The sequence below is a fragment of the Osmerus eperlanus genome, chromosome 20 (genome assembly GCF_963692335.1).
Source record: "Osmerus eperlanus chromosome 20, fOsmEpe2.1, whole genome shotgun sequence".
In the NCBI taxonomy this organism is placed as follows: Eukaryota; Metazoa; Chordata; class Actinopteri; order Osmeriformes; family Osmeridae; genus Osmerus; species Osmerus eperlanus.
The window spans coordinates 12,201,936-12,222,114 of record NC_085037.1 but is presented as its reverse complement, the minus strand read 5'-3'; the positions used below and the strand labels follow the sequence as shown (position 1 = coordinate 12,222,114).

Here is a 20,179-nt window from a genome sequence, read left to right as displayed (position 1 = left end):
ACATGACAGCACAAGTTAAATACTGACAAGAACAATAAAACTTACTAAATCTGCAAACCGCATTCCAAGTAGCCTACAGAACACTTCTTCAAACGCTCTAGTAGCACAGGTAAGGGCTAATGCAAAGCCTTTTGCGTCAGAAGACGACCCTTGACCTCAGTCAGTACCTGAAGCAGCTCCTGGAGTTTGTCACAGCGCTCCTTGCAGCTGCTTAGCTCCTCTTTGGCGGCGGAGGCCTCCTGTTTGAAGTCCCTCAGCTCTCGCCGCATCTCGGCCATCTTGGCGTCCTCAGCGCCTCTAGCCAACGCCTGAGGACAAGAGGAGAACGTGTTTAAAAAATATATATTTTTCCTGCTTTTTCATGTATTGCTCTGGGAAAGTTACAGCTGTAACCAAATTTTCTTTCTTACCCTTTGAAGGTCTTCTTGGAGCTTTGCTACAGCGATCTCTTTTGCCTAGAATACAAAAGAAAAGAACGTTTGCTAAATCCCATAAAATCTGTTAAATAAAGTCAACATTAATACTTTTACTCAGACGGTTGTGTGCGTTGTGGAGGTAATGTACCTTGAGCTCTTCCTGAAGTCTGCTGCTGCTCTCCTTGAAGTTGCTCAGCTGTTGCCTGGTAACGGCAGCTTCCTCTCTCACTTCCTGTAGCTCTTGGAGAACGTTGGACACTGAGGTGTCGCTGGTGGACGATGCCTGAGTCAAAGTAAAAAATGTCCAGCCATTAATCAACATGACACTGTGGAAAAACACCAAACTTTTTGATATCAAACGGCTGACATGATCAAAGTATTAAAAATATGTTATACCAATTACAGAAGTCTGAACTGACTAAGCTGTGATGTTCGGTCAGAGGAACATGCTAACCAGGGCTCGCAACTAACTTTTTTCCCCTTACTGTCTCAGTACCGTCCAGAAGTGCAAAACTAACCGTCCCAAAATGACTTGACCTGCCAAAAAGTGAAAATATTTTTTTCCCCTAATATATCACTATTGGATTTTAAGGCTGGAATGTTTTGATATAGCTGTGTACCTACATATTAAAGTACAATGTAGTGACAACGGACCACGGGACGCTGTTATTTTTTAGCCCTGATGCTAACGCTTACTCCTCAACCTAGGGAGTCAGGTGGCTGAGCGGTGAGGGAGTCGGGCTAGTAATCCGAAGGTTGCCAGTTCGATTCCCGGTCATGCCAACTGACGTTGTGTCCTTGGGCAAGGCACTTCACCCTACTTGCCTCGGGGAATGTCCCTGTACTTACTGTAAGTCGCTCTGGATAAGAGCGTCTGCTAAATGACTAAATGTAAATGTAATGTAACCTGCAGCTGCACATGCAAACGCTAACACATAACCCTGCAGCTGCACATGCTAATGCTAACACGCACCCCTGCCTGCAGGCTGGTCCTCAGGTGCCCGGCCGGCTTCATCTGGTTGAGCAGATCCATGAGCGTGGCCAGCCTCCTCTCGTACTCCATCACCTCCACCTCCGAGCTGGACAGCAGCTGTTTCTGCAGCTCCTGGTCCCTCTGCATGCTGCTGAGCCCCACCTCCAGCTCCCTTAGCTTCTCTGTCAGAAGCACCACCTTCCCGGCCGGACCCCGTTTGGCTACGCCCAGCACGCCGAAGTCCATCTTGGGGATCCCCGGGAACCCGAAGTCGTGGGCCGCTGCCTCGGACTCTCTCTGGGTATCCAGGTCCGTCTCGTTGGATCCCTGGTCCTTGGAGGCGTGGGACTGCTGCTGGACGGCCCCCAGTTGGGCCTGGCTGACCAGCGTCGCGGCAACCCTGTCCCTGAGCTTGTCCTCCAGGTTGGAGACCTTGTGCTGGAGCTCATCGGCATCTTCCTGGGCCTTCTCCACCAGGAAACGACAGCGGGCCAGCTCCGAGTCCCTCTCCCCGACCAGACCCTCCAGGTCCTGGACGCGGCGGCTCAACTCCTCCACCCTGGAGGTGGCGCTCTGCTCCAGGGCCTGGACCTGGGCCTGCATCACCAAAAAGGCGGCCGTCTTCTCCCTCAGAGCGTCTTCGAAATCCGACTCCAAGGCCTCGTCCAGCTTTTCTGACTCCGCCAAAGCCAAGGCGCTCTCCTTCAAGCGCAGGTACGTGTCCAAGAGGGAGCCGTGCTCCGCTTTGAGCGTGACGAGCTCGTGGGTGGCCAGGTCCACCCTCTGCTTCATTTTGTCGTACTCGTCCCTGCTGGGTCCTCCCGTCTGGCTCTCTGGACGCGGCGGCTCCTCCTCGTCCTCCTCCTCCGCCGCCTGTTTCTGCTCGATGTTAGCGAGCTCCTCCTGGAGTTTTTCGATGACGGCGTTGAGCTGGTACAACTCCTCCTCGCTGTTCCTCTTCAGACGATCCCGTTCGTTCCGCATGAACTCCACCCGAGACTCCAGCTCCCGGATCAACTCGTCCTTCTCGTTGATGTCCTGGAGGGAAGGGGTAAGGTGGTTACGAATGCAGGATGCCGAGCTGATCGCTGTCAGACTTGCCGTGATATTCTTTAAAACCTACGAGACACGTCTGTGGTTCCAGTCCGGATCGTTTAGCGATGCCTTAACGATCAGTTCATCGTTTAGCGATGCCTTAACGAAGAGTTCATCAAAGCTTTCTTAGGTGCATTTACAGAGGTCAAATGCAGTGTCAGTTTCATGACAAAGCTCAAAACAATCACAGCTCTTGAGTGTCTCAAAAGTTTATCCAGACATACGACAACAACTCACGACAGGTCTACTTACCGAAACCAAAAGACACAAAAAAAGTTGTGGTTTTACGAAACACAAAAACGGAATGAGTTTCACGCAAACACACACACAGCACAGCACTGCCACAGACATATACAAATACGCAAACAGAATCCAGGTCTGTTCCGTATGTGCATATTGTGTTACCTTGTTATCAGATGCTGTTTCCGCGTGTTGAAGCTTAGCGATCTGTTCATTAAGAACATCTATTTCCCTGTCCCTCTCCTCCAAAACCTTCAAAAAGGTGGAGATTATATTATGGCGCCTCTCAACACAATCATCACCCTTATCCTGGGACTACAACTATGGGAAAGTGTTTAATTGTTCATTTTTTGTACTTTTTATAACTAATAAAATGCGTTCATTTTCTGCCTACACCATACACAAGCTAACAATAACAAATCACATGTATCGGTAGAGTTGGGAAGGAAAAACAGAGTCCAAGCCTATTGCGGTTTACCGTGGCTTATCATAACCTCTCTCTGTCTTCAGAGTGTTTACGGAGCGACACACTGCAGTTTGAGTCAGCCTGCGTGCTACGGAGGGGTCGTACCCTGATCAGGTTGTGCTTGACGTCCAGGGTGTCCTGCTGGGTGCTGATCTCCTTCCTCTGGATCTGCAGCTGCATCTGGAGCTGGTGAGTCTCCTCGCTCTTGTTCTCCAGCTCCTCCCTGAACTGCTCCAGCTGCTCCTCCAGGTTGGCGATCTGGAGTGAGGAGGGGAAGAGAGGGGAGAGAGTAAGGGGGAGAGGGGGAGAGAGAGGAAGGGAGAGAGGGGGAGAGGGGGAGAGAGAGGAAGGGAGAGAGGAAAGGAGAGAGGGGGAGAGGAGGAGAGAGGGTTTGTGTCAGTGTGGAAGGGCACAGCAAGTTAATAATTTAAGCAATTCATCCATCTATCGCTTAAGAAAAATGACAAATATTGGCGGTTTTCATGAAGGAGATTCCATGCACTTCCTTCGTACCTCTTTCTCCTTCCTGTCCAACGCCTCCCTCTCGGTCTGCAGCTGGGCCTCCAGAGGAGGGTCCTGCAGCTGGGCCTCCAGAGGAGGGTCCTCGGCCTCGACAGACACATGCTGCCTCTTCTCCTCCGTCTGCAAACATAAACAAGCGAGTAAGACGCCACAAAACCACCACCCAGCCGGCCTGCACAGCTCGAGTTCAGGGGGGAGACGCGCACACACGCAGTGTGGAGGTTCAGACTGACAAACAGGAACACACACGTGCACACACACACGTGCACACACACACACACACACACACACACCACCTTATCTAGTCACTGAAGACATGGACGAAGCACAACCAGCACACACAAAGCCTGAACACGCCCCCTCGACACACTGCGCTACACACACAGAAACACACACACAGAAACACACACACAGAAACAAAGACAGTCCGACGAACGCGTTCCCTCACGCCGTCATTCTACCCTCCCCCGAACAACACCGTCTCACGAGTGGCGACACGGTCGCACACGGCTCGTGCTCTCCCCCGCGCACACACGAGCAAAACATCCTCATGTCTGCTCTCTGGGGAGCAGCGTTGGCAGGATCTAGCCTTCACGGAGCGTCACCAATAGCAACGGAGGGAGCCAAAAGAAGGAAAGAGAGTGGGTGAGGAGGGGGGGGGGTTGTCCCCCTCCATTCCTCTCCCTCTTTCATTCCCTCCTCCTCTACCCCCCACCTCTCCCTTTCTCTCTGTAACCCTCTCCCTTCCACTGTTATTACACTATTTATCAGCCATCCCTCTATCTTCCTATATCCCCCTCCCCCTCCTCCATCCCCCCCATCCCCACCCCATCCCTCCTTCTCACCGTGTCCAGTGTCTCTGTGCTGGTCAGCAGCGCCTGCTCCAGCTCGCGGACACGGCCCTCCAGCTTGTCGATCTCCTCGTTGCGCTCGCTGACTTCTCGCTGCAGCTGCTCAGAGCTCAGCAGCAGCTCGCTGCACCAGTCAGCCTTCTGCTTCAGCTGGGAGGTCAGCTGATCCACCTGGAGGAGGAGGAGGAGGGAGAGAGAGAGAGAGAGGGGAGAGGGAAGGAGAGAGGGAGAGAGAGGGAAGGAGAGAGAGAGAGAGGGAAGGAGAGAGAGAGGAAAGGAGAGAGGAAAGGAGAGGGGGTGGGAGAGAGGGGGGGAGAGAGAGGGAGAGGGAAGGAGAGAGAGAGAGAGGGGGGGGAAGGAGAGGGAGGGAGAGAGGCAAGGAGAGAAAGGGAGAGGGAGAGAGAGGGAGTGGTAGAGAGAGGGGGGAAGGGAGAGAGAGAGAGAGAGAGAGAGAGAAGGGGGGCTTTAGAGGGGGATCGTACACGGCTAGCTGAAGCGGCTAGCATTTGATTGATTTATTTTATTATATTTTTTTATGGTCGGGTGTAGCTGGTAGCTGGGGGGGGTCAGCTGCTCCACCTGAGAGAGGGGGGACGGGAGAGAGGGAGAAAGAAGGAGGAGTCAAAAAGGGGTGGGTGGGCTGGGGGACGGACGACGAAGGCGACGGTAGTGCTGTAACACAAGGGGGGATGTACGGTGGTTACGACAGTTGTTCAGCGCAGCTGGTGAGAAGTCAGCTGATCCGCCGGCCAGACAATCAGCTGATCCACCTGCTGAAGGAGCAAGAGAGAGCGGGAAGGGAGAGAGGAAGAGGAGGAAGGAGGGAGGCGCAAGACTGAGAAGGATAGGGGAGAAGGAGAAGGCTCGATGAGGGTCGTGCAGACAGGCAGGACCAGGAGAGCGACTAGGGTGGGGCTTTAACAGTGACGGATAGACTTGTCTCTTTGATGCTGGTTGGAGATGAACAAATTCCTCCACCGGGGAGTACCAGAGAGGAGAGGCAGGAGAGAGAGGAGAGGCAGGAGAGAGAGGAGAGGCAGGAGAGAGAGGAGAGGCAGGAGAGAGAGGAGAGGCAGGAGAGAGAGGAGAGGCAGGAGAGAGAGGAGAGGCAGGAGAGAGAGGAGAGGCAGGAGAGAGAGGAGAGGCAGGAGAGAGAGGAGAGGCAGGAGAGAGAGGGCAGGAGAAAGGAGGAGGGGATAGCTATGGAGGAGGCCACTAGGGTTGCTACAATGCAGCTAGCGTTTGTCTGGAAAGGAGTTTTAATAAATGGCTAGTAGCAATACCTTAGCGGTCACCTGATCCACCTTCAATAGCCGTGAAAGAGAGGTTGGCAAGGAAGAGTAGAGAAGATGGATTGGTAGAATAAGAGAGATGGAAAGAAAAGGAAATGGGAAGAGATAGCATAAAGGAAGAGAGAGGGAGAGAATTGGGCTTAATGGCGATAGCAGTTACAGGCGACTACAGAGCAACTAATACAGCGCAACTACAAACTCCTAGAATGTCGCAGGGACAAGAAGATGGGAGAATAATAGATCGCCAAGTTAGGACAAATGCTCAAATGATAATTCCCCTACAATGTAAGCTAAGTAATATCAATAGCAAAATAAATTTGGATCAACTATCAAATAGCTGATCCCCGCCCCACACATTTGCCAGTCACTGACGAACTCTTTACGTACTCTTCACCAAATAATCTGGATTCATTTGAGAAACCGTTTCTATAACAACTGTAACCAGTTGGTTGCAGTGTTTAGTACTTGGCCTATAAAAACACAAACAATGGTGACGTTTAATGGAGGTGGGTTGGCCAAAGTCAAAAAAAAAAACACTGAAGAAATCACAAGCAGCATGCGCTGTATTATTCTCAACAACACGTGTTCATGCAGCGACCTCGGTGTGACCACCTCTGCATCACGTTGGCGGTGGCTACAGGTAACTCTACCTCCGTTATTCAAGAGTGTCACTGAGACTCTAATCCACGGGCCACAGCCGACCATTCCTACCATTCCAAACCTCCTCTCGTTACATTGTGACAGAACAATGGAGGGTGGAAACTCAGCCGTGGCGTCCCACATGGCACCTGTGTGGGGCCCGGCGTGGAACCGTTACCTCTCTGGTTCTCTGTTCCGAGCCGGCCTGCAGCTTCTGAGGGTTCTTCAGCTGCTGTTCCAGTTTCAGGATCTCCTGCTGGAAGACGTCTCTTTCGTGTTCCCGATCGACCGCCTGTTCCTGTAAGTCACACATGACAACGGAATCTTCTTAACGGAGCGGGAATGCCGGGAATTCAATCTACTCATATGGGCTGTTATATGAGAAGTACTTTCATATCTTATAATTATAGGAGCTTTAATAAGATTTGTGTACATCCTTCCACAAACGAATTTACTCCATCTATCCCGGTCTCCACTTAATTTACTCATCCATCCCTCCATTTTCTCTTACGTCGAGAAACTTTCTGTTTTTCTCCAGTTGCTTCTCCAGGGCTTGGATCTGCTGCCTCAGGTCTCCGTTCTCCGTCTTCTGAGCGTGGTCCAGCTCGATGGCCTTGTTCACCTGCTCCTCCAGCTCACCCTCCAGCAGCTTCACCTGCTTCAGCAGATCCAGGCTCTCCTTCTCGGCCTGCCGCTGCACCTCCACCTTCTCCTTCATCAGTTTCTCCGTCTCCTCCAGGAGATCTGGAAGGAGGGGAGGAGGGGACGGGTGGGGGAGCTTTTAGTCATAGATATATATAAAGGGTAGATGTCTTGTCCGCGTTGCCGGACAACGGAGTCGAACGTCCGCACATGGCGGCCATCTTGCTACAGTCAACTCGCTCACCCATAACATTGTGTTAATGCTACATGTACTTTTTAAATGATGAAAATTATGATTTTTAAACGGTTTGGTTTGTTATCAACGTCAGAGATGTCGTTATGCCACTGCATACTTCTATTATATTAAAAAAACAAAAACCATAATTATTCATAAGTATGCAGTGGCATACCGACATCTCTGACGTTGATAACAAACCAAACCGTTTAAAAATCGGTTGACAATTGAGCAAGTTATGGTCATTTAAAAAGTACATGTTGCATCAACACAATGTTATGGGTGAGCGAGTTGACTGTAGCAAAATGGCCGCCATGTGCGGACGTTCTAGACTCCGCCGTAAGACATCTAGTCTTTATATATATCTATGGTTTTAGTCACTGGGACCAGGAAGAGGGACTCACTTGACAAAACTGATGGTTAATTATTTGGGTTTGATTCCAACAATGGACAGGACGCTGAGATGGAGTCAGTGGAGTCTTTGACACCTCAAACTGTTAGGTTTTAAACTAAATAAATTTACCACCACTCCCCTCCCACCATAATTTTGAATATAGCTGGTGGGCAAATTAATTTTTCTCAATGAGAATCATATCACGTCCTCCATTTCAGCCTCATGTTGTGCACCACACAGAACACAACCGCCAGTGTGTCTTCCAGACAATTTCCCGCCACATATCCCTTCAAGCATCCGCTGCCACCATTGGACCAACCGACATTGCTTCACCAGAGATATCAAACCCATATTTTATTAGTACGACAGATCAACATGGGAAGAATGTGCAAGGGACAAACCACGGACGTAGACAGTGTGATATCCATGACTCATGTGCATTTACAAGCAAAGGGGAAGGGAGGGAGGGGGGGGGAGGGGGGGATACCTGATTGGTCAAGGGGGAGGGGGGGGGATACCTGATTGGTCAATCATCTTACTCCCCCCCAAAAATCTGTGACATCACGAAGGGTTGTAAGCAAAGATCAGCGCTGGGCCCTTAGCGTCAACAGATCTGAACTTGTGAGTAAAGATGATTGCCAATGAGGAAACAAAGGACTGCAAGATGTCTCAAAATATAGTTAATCTCTCTCAATATTCATGCTAAATAATAATGCTCATGTTGACCCATAAACACGTTACCATGACGTACCAGGACATACCAGAACATAGAAAAGTGAATCGAAACAACAAAAAGCTGAAGCAACGATTAGTGAGTGAGGGAGCCCATGGCAAGCAAGGGGTTATTCGGTGAGTTGCTGGATTCGAGGGGTTAAAAGAATAAGTGTCATATATTTATCGGTGACTGCCCAGTGGACTGGAGACGATAGAGAGATGCAGAGGAGACTGGCCATGCGTGATGTGGACACACCTGCTTCAGGTGCAGCTACCCCTGCAGCTTCAACTAGGCCTACAGGAGAACGAGAAAGCACAGTGGTTTAACATGCTCTTGTCTGCTCATAAAAAATGTAGAGAAGGAGAGAGGGAGAGAGAGAGAGAGAGAGAGAGAGAGAGTGTCAATGAGAAAGGATGCAGAGATGGAAATAGAGAGGGTGGGGCCTAACTGCCTTTTAGGGCCGTGGGAATTGGTTAAAGATGTGTTGGCAGAGGAGGAATGAGCCAATGCCGTAAGAGCAAGGCGAAAGTGTTCCTGAAATGGCTCCTGTAAAATAAGTTTGATTTCTGCCCTCGTGTGAACATGACACTTACCGTTCCGTGTGAGATTGTTTACTTGCCGCATAACCTTAAACAGAGCACTGAATACCAGGCAGAGGGATCAGTTGCCTCGTGTTACTGTATCTACGATAAAAAACCAATCCCCCCCGGGCCAAAAACCAGCTGGACGTCATTCACCACAGAAGCACCAAATAGGTATCCATTACAAACATTGGAACAACATGAATTCAGACTTCAGTTTGCTCTGCAACCACCATTGTGGATATAGTTAAATTAGTTCTGGAGACTGCTTGAACATAAAATAGAGGCCTAACCCTTAGGAACAGGCAAACAAATAATCGAATGTATGCTCTATTACAATCTATGAAAATAGCGTTGACAGTGAACTGAAAGCACTATGGTGTCGAGCTGTCTGCCTAGCAACACACCTGGTGATGAGAATCAGGTGTCTCATTGATGCAAATGCAAATCTAGCCAATAAAGACTGACTTTGTGTACGGAAAAGAACAGGCATGTTTTGTGTGAGTCATTCGAACCTGTGCTTCCCTATGAAACCATTCAAAGACAGACTTTATCATAGTTTTTGTCACGGCAGTTTTGTCAAGGCACACATTTGTATGTACCTTTTCATATACTGTGTCACTTCTGCACTCGTATAATCAGTTAGAACATTACTGCTACACAACACTAGCATAAGCAATGCAAGACTTCTTGTATTTTAAAGTAGTAAATAGTTATTAAAGTTAATACATCTGAATAGTTTGGATATTCAGACATTAGTTCTGAGGTAATTAACAACCCGTTTTCATCTATTAGCTTTTTAATCAAGCAAAAAAAAAAAAAAAAAAAAAAAAAATGTGGTAGCTGACAGGGGGATTGTGGGATACGTACACATCTCTCGGGGCCCGGCCGTCTCCCTCATGGCGTCCTGTTGCCGTGACAGCAGCTCCCGTTCCTGCTGAGCCAGCAGCCTCTCCTGCTCCAGCTCGCGAAGGCGGCTGCTCGTCACCTGAAACAGCCAATCACGACGCCCGGTTCAGGATCAATAGCAATTCAGTTAGAGCACGAGTGTCGACAGGAGACACGAGAAACACAAATCAATATTCTGGTAACGAGAAATATATATGCGTTTGGTCTGTTTTGCCTTTTGTTTGTTTCACGAACCAATCAGAGATTGGTGTCTCATCTGTGGCTCAGTAGCAGAGCACATGATTGCAGGTTCAAATCCCCCTGGGTGTGTTACCTGCAGCTCTTGCTCCAGGCTCAGGTGGAGCTCCTCCTTGTGACGTAACTGCTGCTCCTGCGCTGCCCGCTCACCTGTGTAGCCGTCTATCAGACCTGGGGAGGAGGGGGGGGGGAGGGAGGAAGAGAGGGAGGGAGGAGAGGGAGGGAGTAGGAGAGGGAGGCGGGGAGGAGGAGAGGGTGGGAGGGAGGGAGAGGAGGGGGAGGGAGAGGAGGGAGGGGGGGAGGAGGAGAGGGAGAGGAGAGGAGGGGGAGGGAGGAGGAGAGAGCGGGAGGGGGGGAGGAGGAGAGGGAGGGTGGAGGAGGAGAGGGAGAGGAGAGGAGGGGGAGAGAGGGGGGGAGGGAGGGAGAGGAGGGGGAGGGAGAGGAGGGAGGGGGGAGGAGGAGAGGGAGGGGGGAGGAGGAGAGGGAGAGGAGAGGAGGGGGAGGGAGGGAGGGGGAGAGGGCGGGAGGAGGAGAGGGAGGGTAGAGGAGAGGAGGGGGAGAGAGGAGGGGAGGGAGGGAGGGAGGGAGAGGAGGGATGGAGGGGGGGAGGAGGAGAGGGGGGGGGGAGGAGGAGAGGGAGGGGGGAGGAGGAGAGGGAGAGGAGATGAGGGGGAGAGAGGGGGGGAGGGGGGGAGGGAGGGAGGGAGGGAGGGAGGAGGAGAGGAGGAGCGGGGGAGGGAAGGGTGTTAAAAAGGTAAGTGCTGTGTTCCCTCTGTCCATGCAAATATACAATCAAAATTACTTCCACAACTATGTACTAATTCCTTGAACCCAGCCTCAACCACTAAAAACAACCCCGGGCACACGCACGTTTTCAGACTAACAAACACATGCGAGGGGAGGGAGGCATGTGCGACCCAGTTAGCTTGGGAGGCCATGGAGGACAGCCAACGCAGAGATAGGCCTGTTTCCAGCACAGGTTGCTAGGCCTGTTTCCAGCACAGGTTGCTAGGCACAATCAGCTCATTCTGATGAGGTTCATAAGTAAATATCTTTTTTATATTCTACATTAGGGATTGATAAAATAGTCTATATTAAGGACAAACCCTATATTAAGGGGTGATGAATAAACAAATAATTCTAAGATTATTCTCAGCTGGTGGGTGGAATGCTGAGGTCACGAGACCAGGTGGGAACTAGCTGGTCCTGAATTCCTCTGGTTGCAATAGGGTCACCATGGCAACAGGTCCACATGACCCCCGTACAAGACATACAGTCCATTATAATATAAATCAAGCGCTAGCTTATCTATCGCGGAGCTAACCAGCTAGCTGTAGCTGACACAGCATAGTTAAGACACTCCCCCAGCACTCGTTTTCCACATGAACACGTCAACGAACATGTAAACGGTTACAGACTTCTGCACTCCAAACACAATTCCTTCATGACTGGCCAGCAATTTAATTTTTCCACTGTCCACAACACAACACTGTTGGTCTCTCAGACACAGCCATGACGTCGCTGTGTAATCCTACACCACAAGACATAATTTCCAAAGGATCCCTCCGATACTCCACCGTAATTCAATACTATGGTAAATAATATTTTCCCCACAGAGGAACTCAAGATGTTCTGTCAGTCGTGACAGAACATTCAGGCTGCCTCAAGCCTGTGCATCGGTGATAATTGAAACCAGTCTTCAACACCACACCCAGAGCTACCACACAGAGGACCTTGCAGACAAAAGCGAGGTATTAATGTCGCTCGACATCCATCGTGTTTGTACACAAAGTCAGCAACGCAGACACAATAGAGAGATGCGGTTATTTGACTTAGAGGTGTCTTCAAAAGGGTTTAGGCCCCACACTAACTTGAATTCCTAATTCTTAACATTCCCGCAAGTGACTCTGGAACTGAATATGATTATTAACCGAGTAATAGTGTAAACATTTGATAAGTAACACACCTTTAGGTTATGTTAACAACTTCAGAGCAGACATTCCTATCGTAAAAATCTAATAAAAAATCAAGATACTGTGCCTTTAAATACATTGTCCCTCATGTCACACCATTCATCGTTTTCTAACAATGCCAGTGGGAGTTTCAAAGGCTGACAGTGACTCCCTTCATGCAGACAAGCACCAGCTAGGTGGAGATAACTTTATGATACCAAATATTTGCCATACTTCAACCGATCCTATCAGATCTTTGAACACACACACACGGTATGTGAGAGGACACAACAAAGAATCGTATTGAATTACAGTGATTACATTGACGTTACACTCACCAGAATCAAGCAAAGACTATGTCTCTTACAGTTTAGAAGCAGAATAAAAGGGTTCTTACCCTAAAATGAGTGTCTGTCCTTGCCTGTGTGTGATGGGTGTCCTGTGTGTGAGACACCTGTGTCACATCTAGAGCCCTTGTGGACCATCTGTCCCTGACAGGGTTGTGACCTCAGTCAGCCCCCCCCCCCCCAACAAGGGCATTAACACTGACATTATAGTGCCACCCTCTAACAAGGGCATTAAAAGTAACATAAATGGTGCCACCCCCGAACAACGGGAATAAAAATGATAAAAAGTAACGTTACACTGCAAATTGTTCTGCTTGCCAAGATTTAAAATCTTAGTTCTGGAAATATAATATTTATTATCTTGTTTCAAAAATGATTTACTAGTTTCTATCTTTTAATTTGTGGTATATTCTTAAGCCTACTTATTTCTAGACTGGAACCAACTTATTTTAAGATATCTTGTCGAGTAAAATGATCTGTCCATGCAGCAAGATAATTTCACTAGTATTAAGTCATTTTCTCTTCAAATTTAGTGTTAATTTCTTGTATTTTAGCAGACCTTTTTTGCAGTGTAACTTCTTACAGTTTGAGATGCAGTTTCCCTTCGACCCAGAACCTTGTGTTTCACTTCCACATCCAGAAGAGCCTCACATGTCCTCCCCATTCACCTCCCCCGACACAACCCCTCCCTGACAAACACTCTCACTATGACCTTTGACCTCGTCACCTGTTGTCTGACCTCGTCATTTAACACCTGCCTCTCTCCTCAAAACGAACACAGCCATTTTCACACAATACCTCCCAACGTAGGTCTTCAGAAAGCTAAGAATACACACACACACACACACACTTGCCAGCCACTCACCCTCTCCCCTGCCACCCCTCTCCCCCTCTACCTTCCTACCCCCACTTCACCACTACCCCCCCACCCTACCCCACCCACTCCCCTCCTCACCCTCTGCCCGGTGTAGCTCCAGGGCCAGCTGCTCTCTGGCGCGAGCCTCCTCCCCCAGCCTCTCCTGCAGCTCCTCCTGCCTCTGCAGCAGGTCCCCCATCTCCTGGCTGTGTCTGAAGGACTCTCGCATCAGCTCAGTCTGGGTGAGACGGGCATGCTCCAGCTTGGGGGGGAGGGGGGACAGGGGAGGGAGGGGAGGGAGGGGGGGACAGGGGAGGGAGGGGAGGGAGGGGGGGACAGGGGAGGGAGGGGAGGGAGGGGGGGAAGGTGAAGGAGAGAGAGAGGGGGAGGGATGCAGAGGGACAGAGAAGATTGGACAGTAGTTAAGACTAAGACAAGATTTGTGCATTATAAGACAAAGACAGAAGTTGTTTCCAGCTGATCGAGGTTAGGGAGGGGGCAAGGGAAGGGCAAGATTAGAGAGGGGTTAAAACAAAGTCTTATTAATTTGAGGATGTTAAGATATTGTTAGTAGTATTAGAATACAAATTGGGATAGTGTTGCTGGTGTGAGATAACCTGTAATAATTCTGTGAAACTACTTTTTTCGATGCATCTATGAAACTACTTTGAGTTATCATGGATCCTCAACATCCTCGTCCGTGGATTCAGAGGACACACCAGCACCTGCTTTCAGGCTGAATGGACATTTACAATCCCGCAACAAAGCCCTCAGGCTATACCTGTCCCTCTAACTAAAGCATTACCATATCTCCTGCACCGAAGGTCAAAGTGTCATTAAACCAACCAGGAAGGAATCACATGACTCTGCCACGCAGAACCCAGGTGAAATTACAGATGTTAAACACTTCCAGTACTGTAGTTAACTGACTCCTTTAGCTGCAGAGTGTGAGTTTAGCTGCCAGATAGTGACATGTCACTGTAATGATAAAGAGCTTGCTTACACGTGTACACACAGGGCTCTAAGTGTACTGTAATGGAGGAAGGTGTGTTACTGACTGCACGACAGCACAGCCGTGACACACAACAGCAGGTACCCTTTTAAGACAGACTCTCAGTTCAAAACGAGTTTGCACTTTTCCTCAGACTCGTTTTACCAGAACCTTCTGCCTGTGGCCAGACAGCTGCGCGGCGCACCGCACGGACAACCAACTTACTGTATAGGGCGGCGTGGGCAGGGATATCTTGGAGATCACCTTAAGCAGGTGCCCGTTGGTCCTGTGGTTGACGTGCGAGATCTGCGTCTGCACCACCACGGCGTTCTTCTCGTTGAGGGTGCCGCTGAGGGGAAAGGGTCGGGGCAGGGGAACACGGGACTCCACCTCGTACACGTCCTGGTCCTCCCCCTCCACCCACAGGCTGGCCTGCTTGGTGGAGTTCCAGTAGGAGCGGTACGAATCCATGATCCCGGAGAGCGACGCGTTCCCGTGATGCGGTCGGCGGGCGTGGAAGCTAGGCTGCACCTGCCGCCCCGAGGGCGTCGGCGGGGGAGCGAGGCATCGCTTGCCGCTAGCCGGACAGGAGAGCCAGCAGAGAGGAGCGCGGGGAAGTTGCCCGGCTCTAAGCAACGGTCTCTACGGGCCGTCACGCGCAGGGCCTTGGGTAAACAATACCGTGGGGGGGCTGGGTGGGTGGGAGGGAGGGAGGTGAGTTGGCATCCAGTGTGACTCAATCACATGCTATCCTGCGACGCCTGGAACAAGTCAATATTGAGAAGAGTCGAGTCTTCAAATAACGACCAGGTGAAGTTTGGAGTCTGAAGAATAGTGGAAACTTCCCGGTGTTCACAACAGAAAGTAATCCTTCACCGACGGGGGTTGGAAATCACACCACGCACCTGTGGCTAAAGGCATGCCAGAGTGCAGCGTCAGCGGAGATAGACAAACCAATAAAAGACAGAGAGACTTCAAGATCCAAAGAGCTGTCGTCCTCCGGAGCCGTCTCTCTCTCTCTGCTTCTCTTTCGGAAGCACGGGCGCTCAGCGAAGCATTTCTTCCGCTCCCTCTCTCCCTCTCTCTCCGTTCTCTCGCTCGCCTCCCTCCCTCTGGAAGCTCATTAACAAAGCCATGCCGCCACGGCAACAGCGACCCGCGGGGAAGCCCCCAGGGCCCCCCTTAATTGCTTCCCGGCGAGGGTGAATGTGTGGGATGGCCCGGCTAGTCTTATCCTTCCTCTCACGCTCTCGTCCTCCCTGTCAATCCTTCAACAAACCTCTGTGGATCTCTCTGACCCAGTCTCTCTCTCTCCTCTCCTCTCTGTCTGCCGGCACACTTCTCTGAGTCAGTGTCCTGCTGTCGCTTTCTCTTTACTGCTCCAACTCTCTCTCTCTCAGTGCTTTCTCTCTCTCCCGGCTCTTTCTCTCTCTCCTTACCTCAGGCAGCCTATCAGAGCACTCTTGTTCTTTCTCTTTCCCTCTCCCTCTCTCTCCCCCCTCTCTTTCTACAAACAAGCATGGAGGCTTATAGGGGGCTAAATCCGTGTGTCCCAGTGTGGAACAGCAACAACAGGCAGAACGTATCTCCCTTTCACTTCCTGGATCAATAGTGTAGGCAGGATCCTGTTCACTGATAGGGGGAGGGAGTGGGTGTGGCCTCTGCTCCCAGGACAAGTGGAGCAGGTAGCTTTGAGCGGCAGAGTACTTTTACTCTCTCACAGACACGCCTTTTTTTTTTATTTTTTATGAGGGCTTGCTGAACCGGATTCATACTCTTCGTCGGAGCAGATTATCCGAGTGAGGCGTTGTGACAGATCTCCCTAAATACCACACATATGCAGCCTCTCCCTCTCTCCCCACCTTCTCTCCCCACCTCCTCTCCCCTCCTCCTCCCCCCTCCTCCTCCCCCCTCCTCCTCCCCCCTCCTCCTCCTCTCCCCTCCTCCTCTCCCCTCCTCCTCCCCCCTCCTCCTCCCTCCTCCTCCTCCCTCCTCCTCCCCCCTCCTCCTCTCCCCTCCTCCTCTCCCCTCCTTCTCCCCCCTCCTTCTCTCCCCACCTTCTCTCCCCTCCTTCTCTCCCCTCCTTCTCCCCCCTCCTTCTCTCCCCTCCTTCTCTCCCCTCCTTCTCTCCCCACCTTCTCTCCCCTCCTTCTCTCCCCACCTTCTCTCCCCTCCTTCTCTCCCCACCTTCTCTCCCCACCTTCTCTCCCCACCTTCTCTCCCCACCTTCTCTCCCCACCTTCTCTCCCCACCTTCTCCCCTCCTTCTCTCCCCTCCTTCTCTCCACTCCTTCTCTCCCCTCCTTCTCTCCCCTCCTTCTCTCCCCTCCTTCCCCCTCTCACCTTACTGTTTACAGGATAAGCGAAGAGCGAACCTTATTGAACGTGCACCAGCAACATGTCATGCCGTTGCGTCAGTGTTACTGAATACCTCCCTCTCCCGCAAACACTTGACAAAGCCAGCTTACGGGACACTTAACATTCCACTGTAAAGTCATTACATGAGCATCCACTCAGACCGCCCCTTATTGGCGAGGAAGATACGGAATTACGATAATTCACGCCGACAGTACAGTGTGCCTCTAATCAATCGCCCTTCGGAGAAACCATTAAATGATCGGTCGAGACCTTAGAAGACGCGGAGCTGGATTGATTTGTGAACTACGAGCAGATGTCTCCAGATTGAAGTGAGGGATTATTAAGTGGCATTTGACGTGTGATCTGCTGTAGAACATTCCAGAGTGGCGCTTTATTGGCAGAAGGTTGGACGGTGATGACTTGGCATTCGTTCGGGAGTTCAGAGTTCAGAGTGCTGATGTCTTTTATTGGGCCATCAGTGAGAAGGAAGATCTTAGCTTCCTTCGCACGCGATCCTACCCAAGCTGACGTGAGAGGTTTCATGTCTACACTGCCAGTCATTGCCAGTAATTATACAGCACGTTGGACCCAACTACTATTTGATTCGAGAAAACTAATCTGCAGAAAAAACTACTTTACAACAGGGAAATTAAACTTGTGGATAAATACATTGGCTACCATACGCTACTTGATTTAAAAGTCAAAAATATCGTTTTGCAGTTCACGCGATTCCTTAGAGATTGACAGTATAAAGTGCTGAAACATAATTCATGCTTGACCTAAAATCTCATCTATGCTATTTTTAGATGGCTAACATAAAGCCACAACACCGAGAGTAATGCTTGAATATAGGCCAAACAGAAGATGCACCATGTAGTGCATCACTGTTGCACATTCAATGACGTGCAAAAACCCGACCCCAGTTCACTGACAGACTCAGAAAACAGAGATGGGCCAGAGAGATCCAGCTGGATCACAATAGGCTGTCTGAACGGACAAAGCTGCATACAAATGTCCCTCGTATCTATAGGCAACCGCTTAGAATGAGCCAGCTCCTTTGTGACGGTGAATTCTAGAGTGTCTCTCTCTCTGTGACCCGCTAGGATTCTGCCGTCTCATTCACCCCAGGGTTCTGTGAAGGGAGCTGAACACCACAGGGGGGTTGGCATGGTAAAGGACATTGTCTGTGTGTGTTGTGTGTGTGGCCATTGTGGGCTAATGTGACAAAGACCATATTTACATCCCCGGGCCCAGCCAGTACCTTCTAGCCAACACTAACATGCAAAGCTATGACAATGCAAGGAATGTTTACGTGGGAATATTTCAATAACAAATACATTCCCGTCAGCTGAGGAATAGATTACCTGCACCTGGTTTGAATGTGATTACTAAAACAGTAGTTCAATTGTATTTTTTACCCTAGAACTACATAAGAATACCTATAGTAACATGTCGTAACATGTAACTTGTAGTTGAATAAGAACTGCTATTTGTATGTAGTCATGCTTGATTATGGTTTAGCGGTACAAATAACACAAATGAAACTTGGTATTGGGAAGGTTGGGCTTTACAGGGGTAAGTGGACGTTAAGATTGATCTTGTTTGGGTGACACAACCTTCAACTGCCCCTCTTTACGACATCCACACACCCCCCACACACACCCCCCACACACACCCCCCACACACACCCCCCACACACACCCCCCACACACACCCCCCACTCACCCCCCACTCACCCCCCACTCACCCCCCACTCACCCCCCACTCCTCCCCATGATGGGCCTTCTTACACACTTAAAAACGTATACCGCTAACACATTACACCATTTAATGACATAGCAATTCTAATGTGTCTACAACGTTTTTACTGAAGGTATACCTATGTTGTTACATAATAGTTGATGCAACCTTAATGTGAGGATATTCATGATATGGCATTATAACCACAATGCTCTTTGTTTACTGAAAGCACGTCGACCCCTCCATCATCAGACCAAGTATTGAAACTTTAAGTAGCCTGTTGATTGTAGTTCCTAAACTATAGCTATAACCTTTGTCAGTTAATGATTCACAAGTCAGTTGGTGAGTCAGTTTCTGGGTTAACCAGTTAGTAACAGGATTTTACGGCCAGTCAGTGTTGATGTTTGGAGTGAAAGCAGCCTGAAAGAAAGTTAACAAGGCAAACAAAGAGCCTTCAAATGTAATCTTTATCCTCAACACGCTGTAAAACATACCTCGTTTTAAAACTTAGCTACAACATGACTGTTGGTAGAAGATTTTAATGCCGTCTGAAACCCTAAACAATCCCTGATTAGTGAAATTCCTTTACCTTTTAGTCCACTACCATTCTAGCCCCATTCTAGCCCCAACCGTGTTAGCCCCATGCTAGAGATGGGTATAGCTCGGAGGCAGAGCATCTGACAGCAGAGCACCTGGATCCCAGACCTACGGCCAGAACAGCGAGCCATACCTGATTGGTGGTTTCGGTGATGGCCACCAGAAGCTTCTCCACGGCCGCTTGGAGGCGGGCGCTAATATTCATGAGGTACTCCTCATTCTGAAGCTCCGCCCCCTGCAGCAGGCTGTCGGACACCTCCAGGCCCTCGTCCGTCTCACCGGACCACACGCTCGCGTCGTCCCCCCTGGTCTCGCTGCCATGGCAACTCTCCGTGGAGACATCTGCTTTCAGTCGAGACAAGGTAAGTCAGTGTCAAACCTCTAAACGGAATGATACATTGAGGTACATTGGTTGACAATTCATAAGAAAAACTGTACAAGAGAGATGATGCTTTACAAATGGTGATGTTTCAAACCACAAACGTCAACTTCATCCTCATCAAAAAGACCACAGTTCAACGACATCATTGTGGCCAAAGGGGGAAACAAATTGTAGTGACTGGTAGCGTCACCCGAGACACAAACACATCTATCAGCATAAAGATCCACTAGGACAAGACAGGCACCACGCTTCTAAATGGCCGCTGTGTTGTCTGATAATCCACAATCGCTTTTTTCATCTCACAAGGGCAACACAAATCCTCTTTTCACCCCTCCTCCTATCGGCTCTAGTCTAATTCCTCTCCAAATCTGTTTCTCTCTTTCCAAATGATCAGCAAAACACTGAAGAAAAAAAAAAAACGACATAAAAAAAAAAACACCAACATTTGCGAAGACAAAACACCAGATAAATTGGAAAGGTGAAAAAGTCAAGCAGCAAACTCACTGAGCCATCAAACTCAATCTTAATAATGAACCTAATTATTCAGAAAGGCAGTCGTGTGTATGTGTGTGTGTGTGTGTGTGTGTGTGTGTGCTGGCATGTGTCTATGTACATCATACACACACACAAGCTGTTGTGTGCGTCTGTGTGTTTGCACCTGGTTGTGTGTGGAACGCTGATAGATGTTTACTTGAGGGGAGATGTTCTCACGAGGGTTGGTTTTAACACACAAACCAAACGAAAAACTAG

At 49.7% G+C, this 20,179-nt stretch overlaps 1 protein-coding gene across 1 annotated transcript in view; it reads right to left on the bottom strand.

Moving 5' to 3' along the window:
- The window catches only part of akap9 (A kinase (PRKA) anchor protein 9), a 63,641-nt gene that overhangs the window by 10,284 nt on the left and 33,178 nt on the right, over positions 1 to 20,179 (bottom strand). The window contains exons 19-33 of the mRNA XM_062487166.1: positions 19,181 to 19,392; positions 13,462 to 13,624; positions 10,284 to 10,378; positions 9,932 to 10,049; positions 8,736 to 8,774; positions 7,006 to 7,238; positions 6,673 to 6,792; positions 4,558 to 4,734; positions 3,704 to 3,832; positions 3,296 to 3,448; positions 2,890 to 2,976; positions 1,390 to 2,427; positions 565 to 699; positions 411 to 455; positions 168 to 308 (exon numbers count right to left, since the gene is read on the bottom strand). Of these exons, the coding sequence (XP_062343150.1) occupies positions 168 to 308; positions 411 to 455; positions 565 to 699; positions 1,390 to 2,427; positions 2,890 to 2,976; positions 3,296 to 3,448; positions 3,704 to 3,832; positions 4,558 to 4,734; positions 6,673 to 6,792; positions 7,006 to 7,238; positions 8,736 to 8,774; positions 9,932 to 10,049; positions 10,284 to 10,378; positions 13,462 to 13,624; positions 19,181 to 19,392 (2,885 nt within the window). The remainder of the gene's footprint in view (positions 1 to 167; positions 309 to 410; positions 456 to 564; positions 700 to 1,389; positions 2,428 to 2,889; positions 2,977 to 3,295; positions 3,449 to 3,703; positions 3,833 to 4,557; positions 4,735 to 6,672; positions 6,793 to 7,005; positions 7,239 to 8,735; positions 8,775 to 9,931; positions 10,050 to 10,283; positions 10,379 to 13,461; positions 13,625 to 19,180; positions 19,393 to 20,179) is intronic.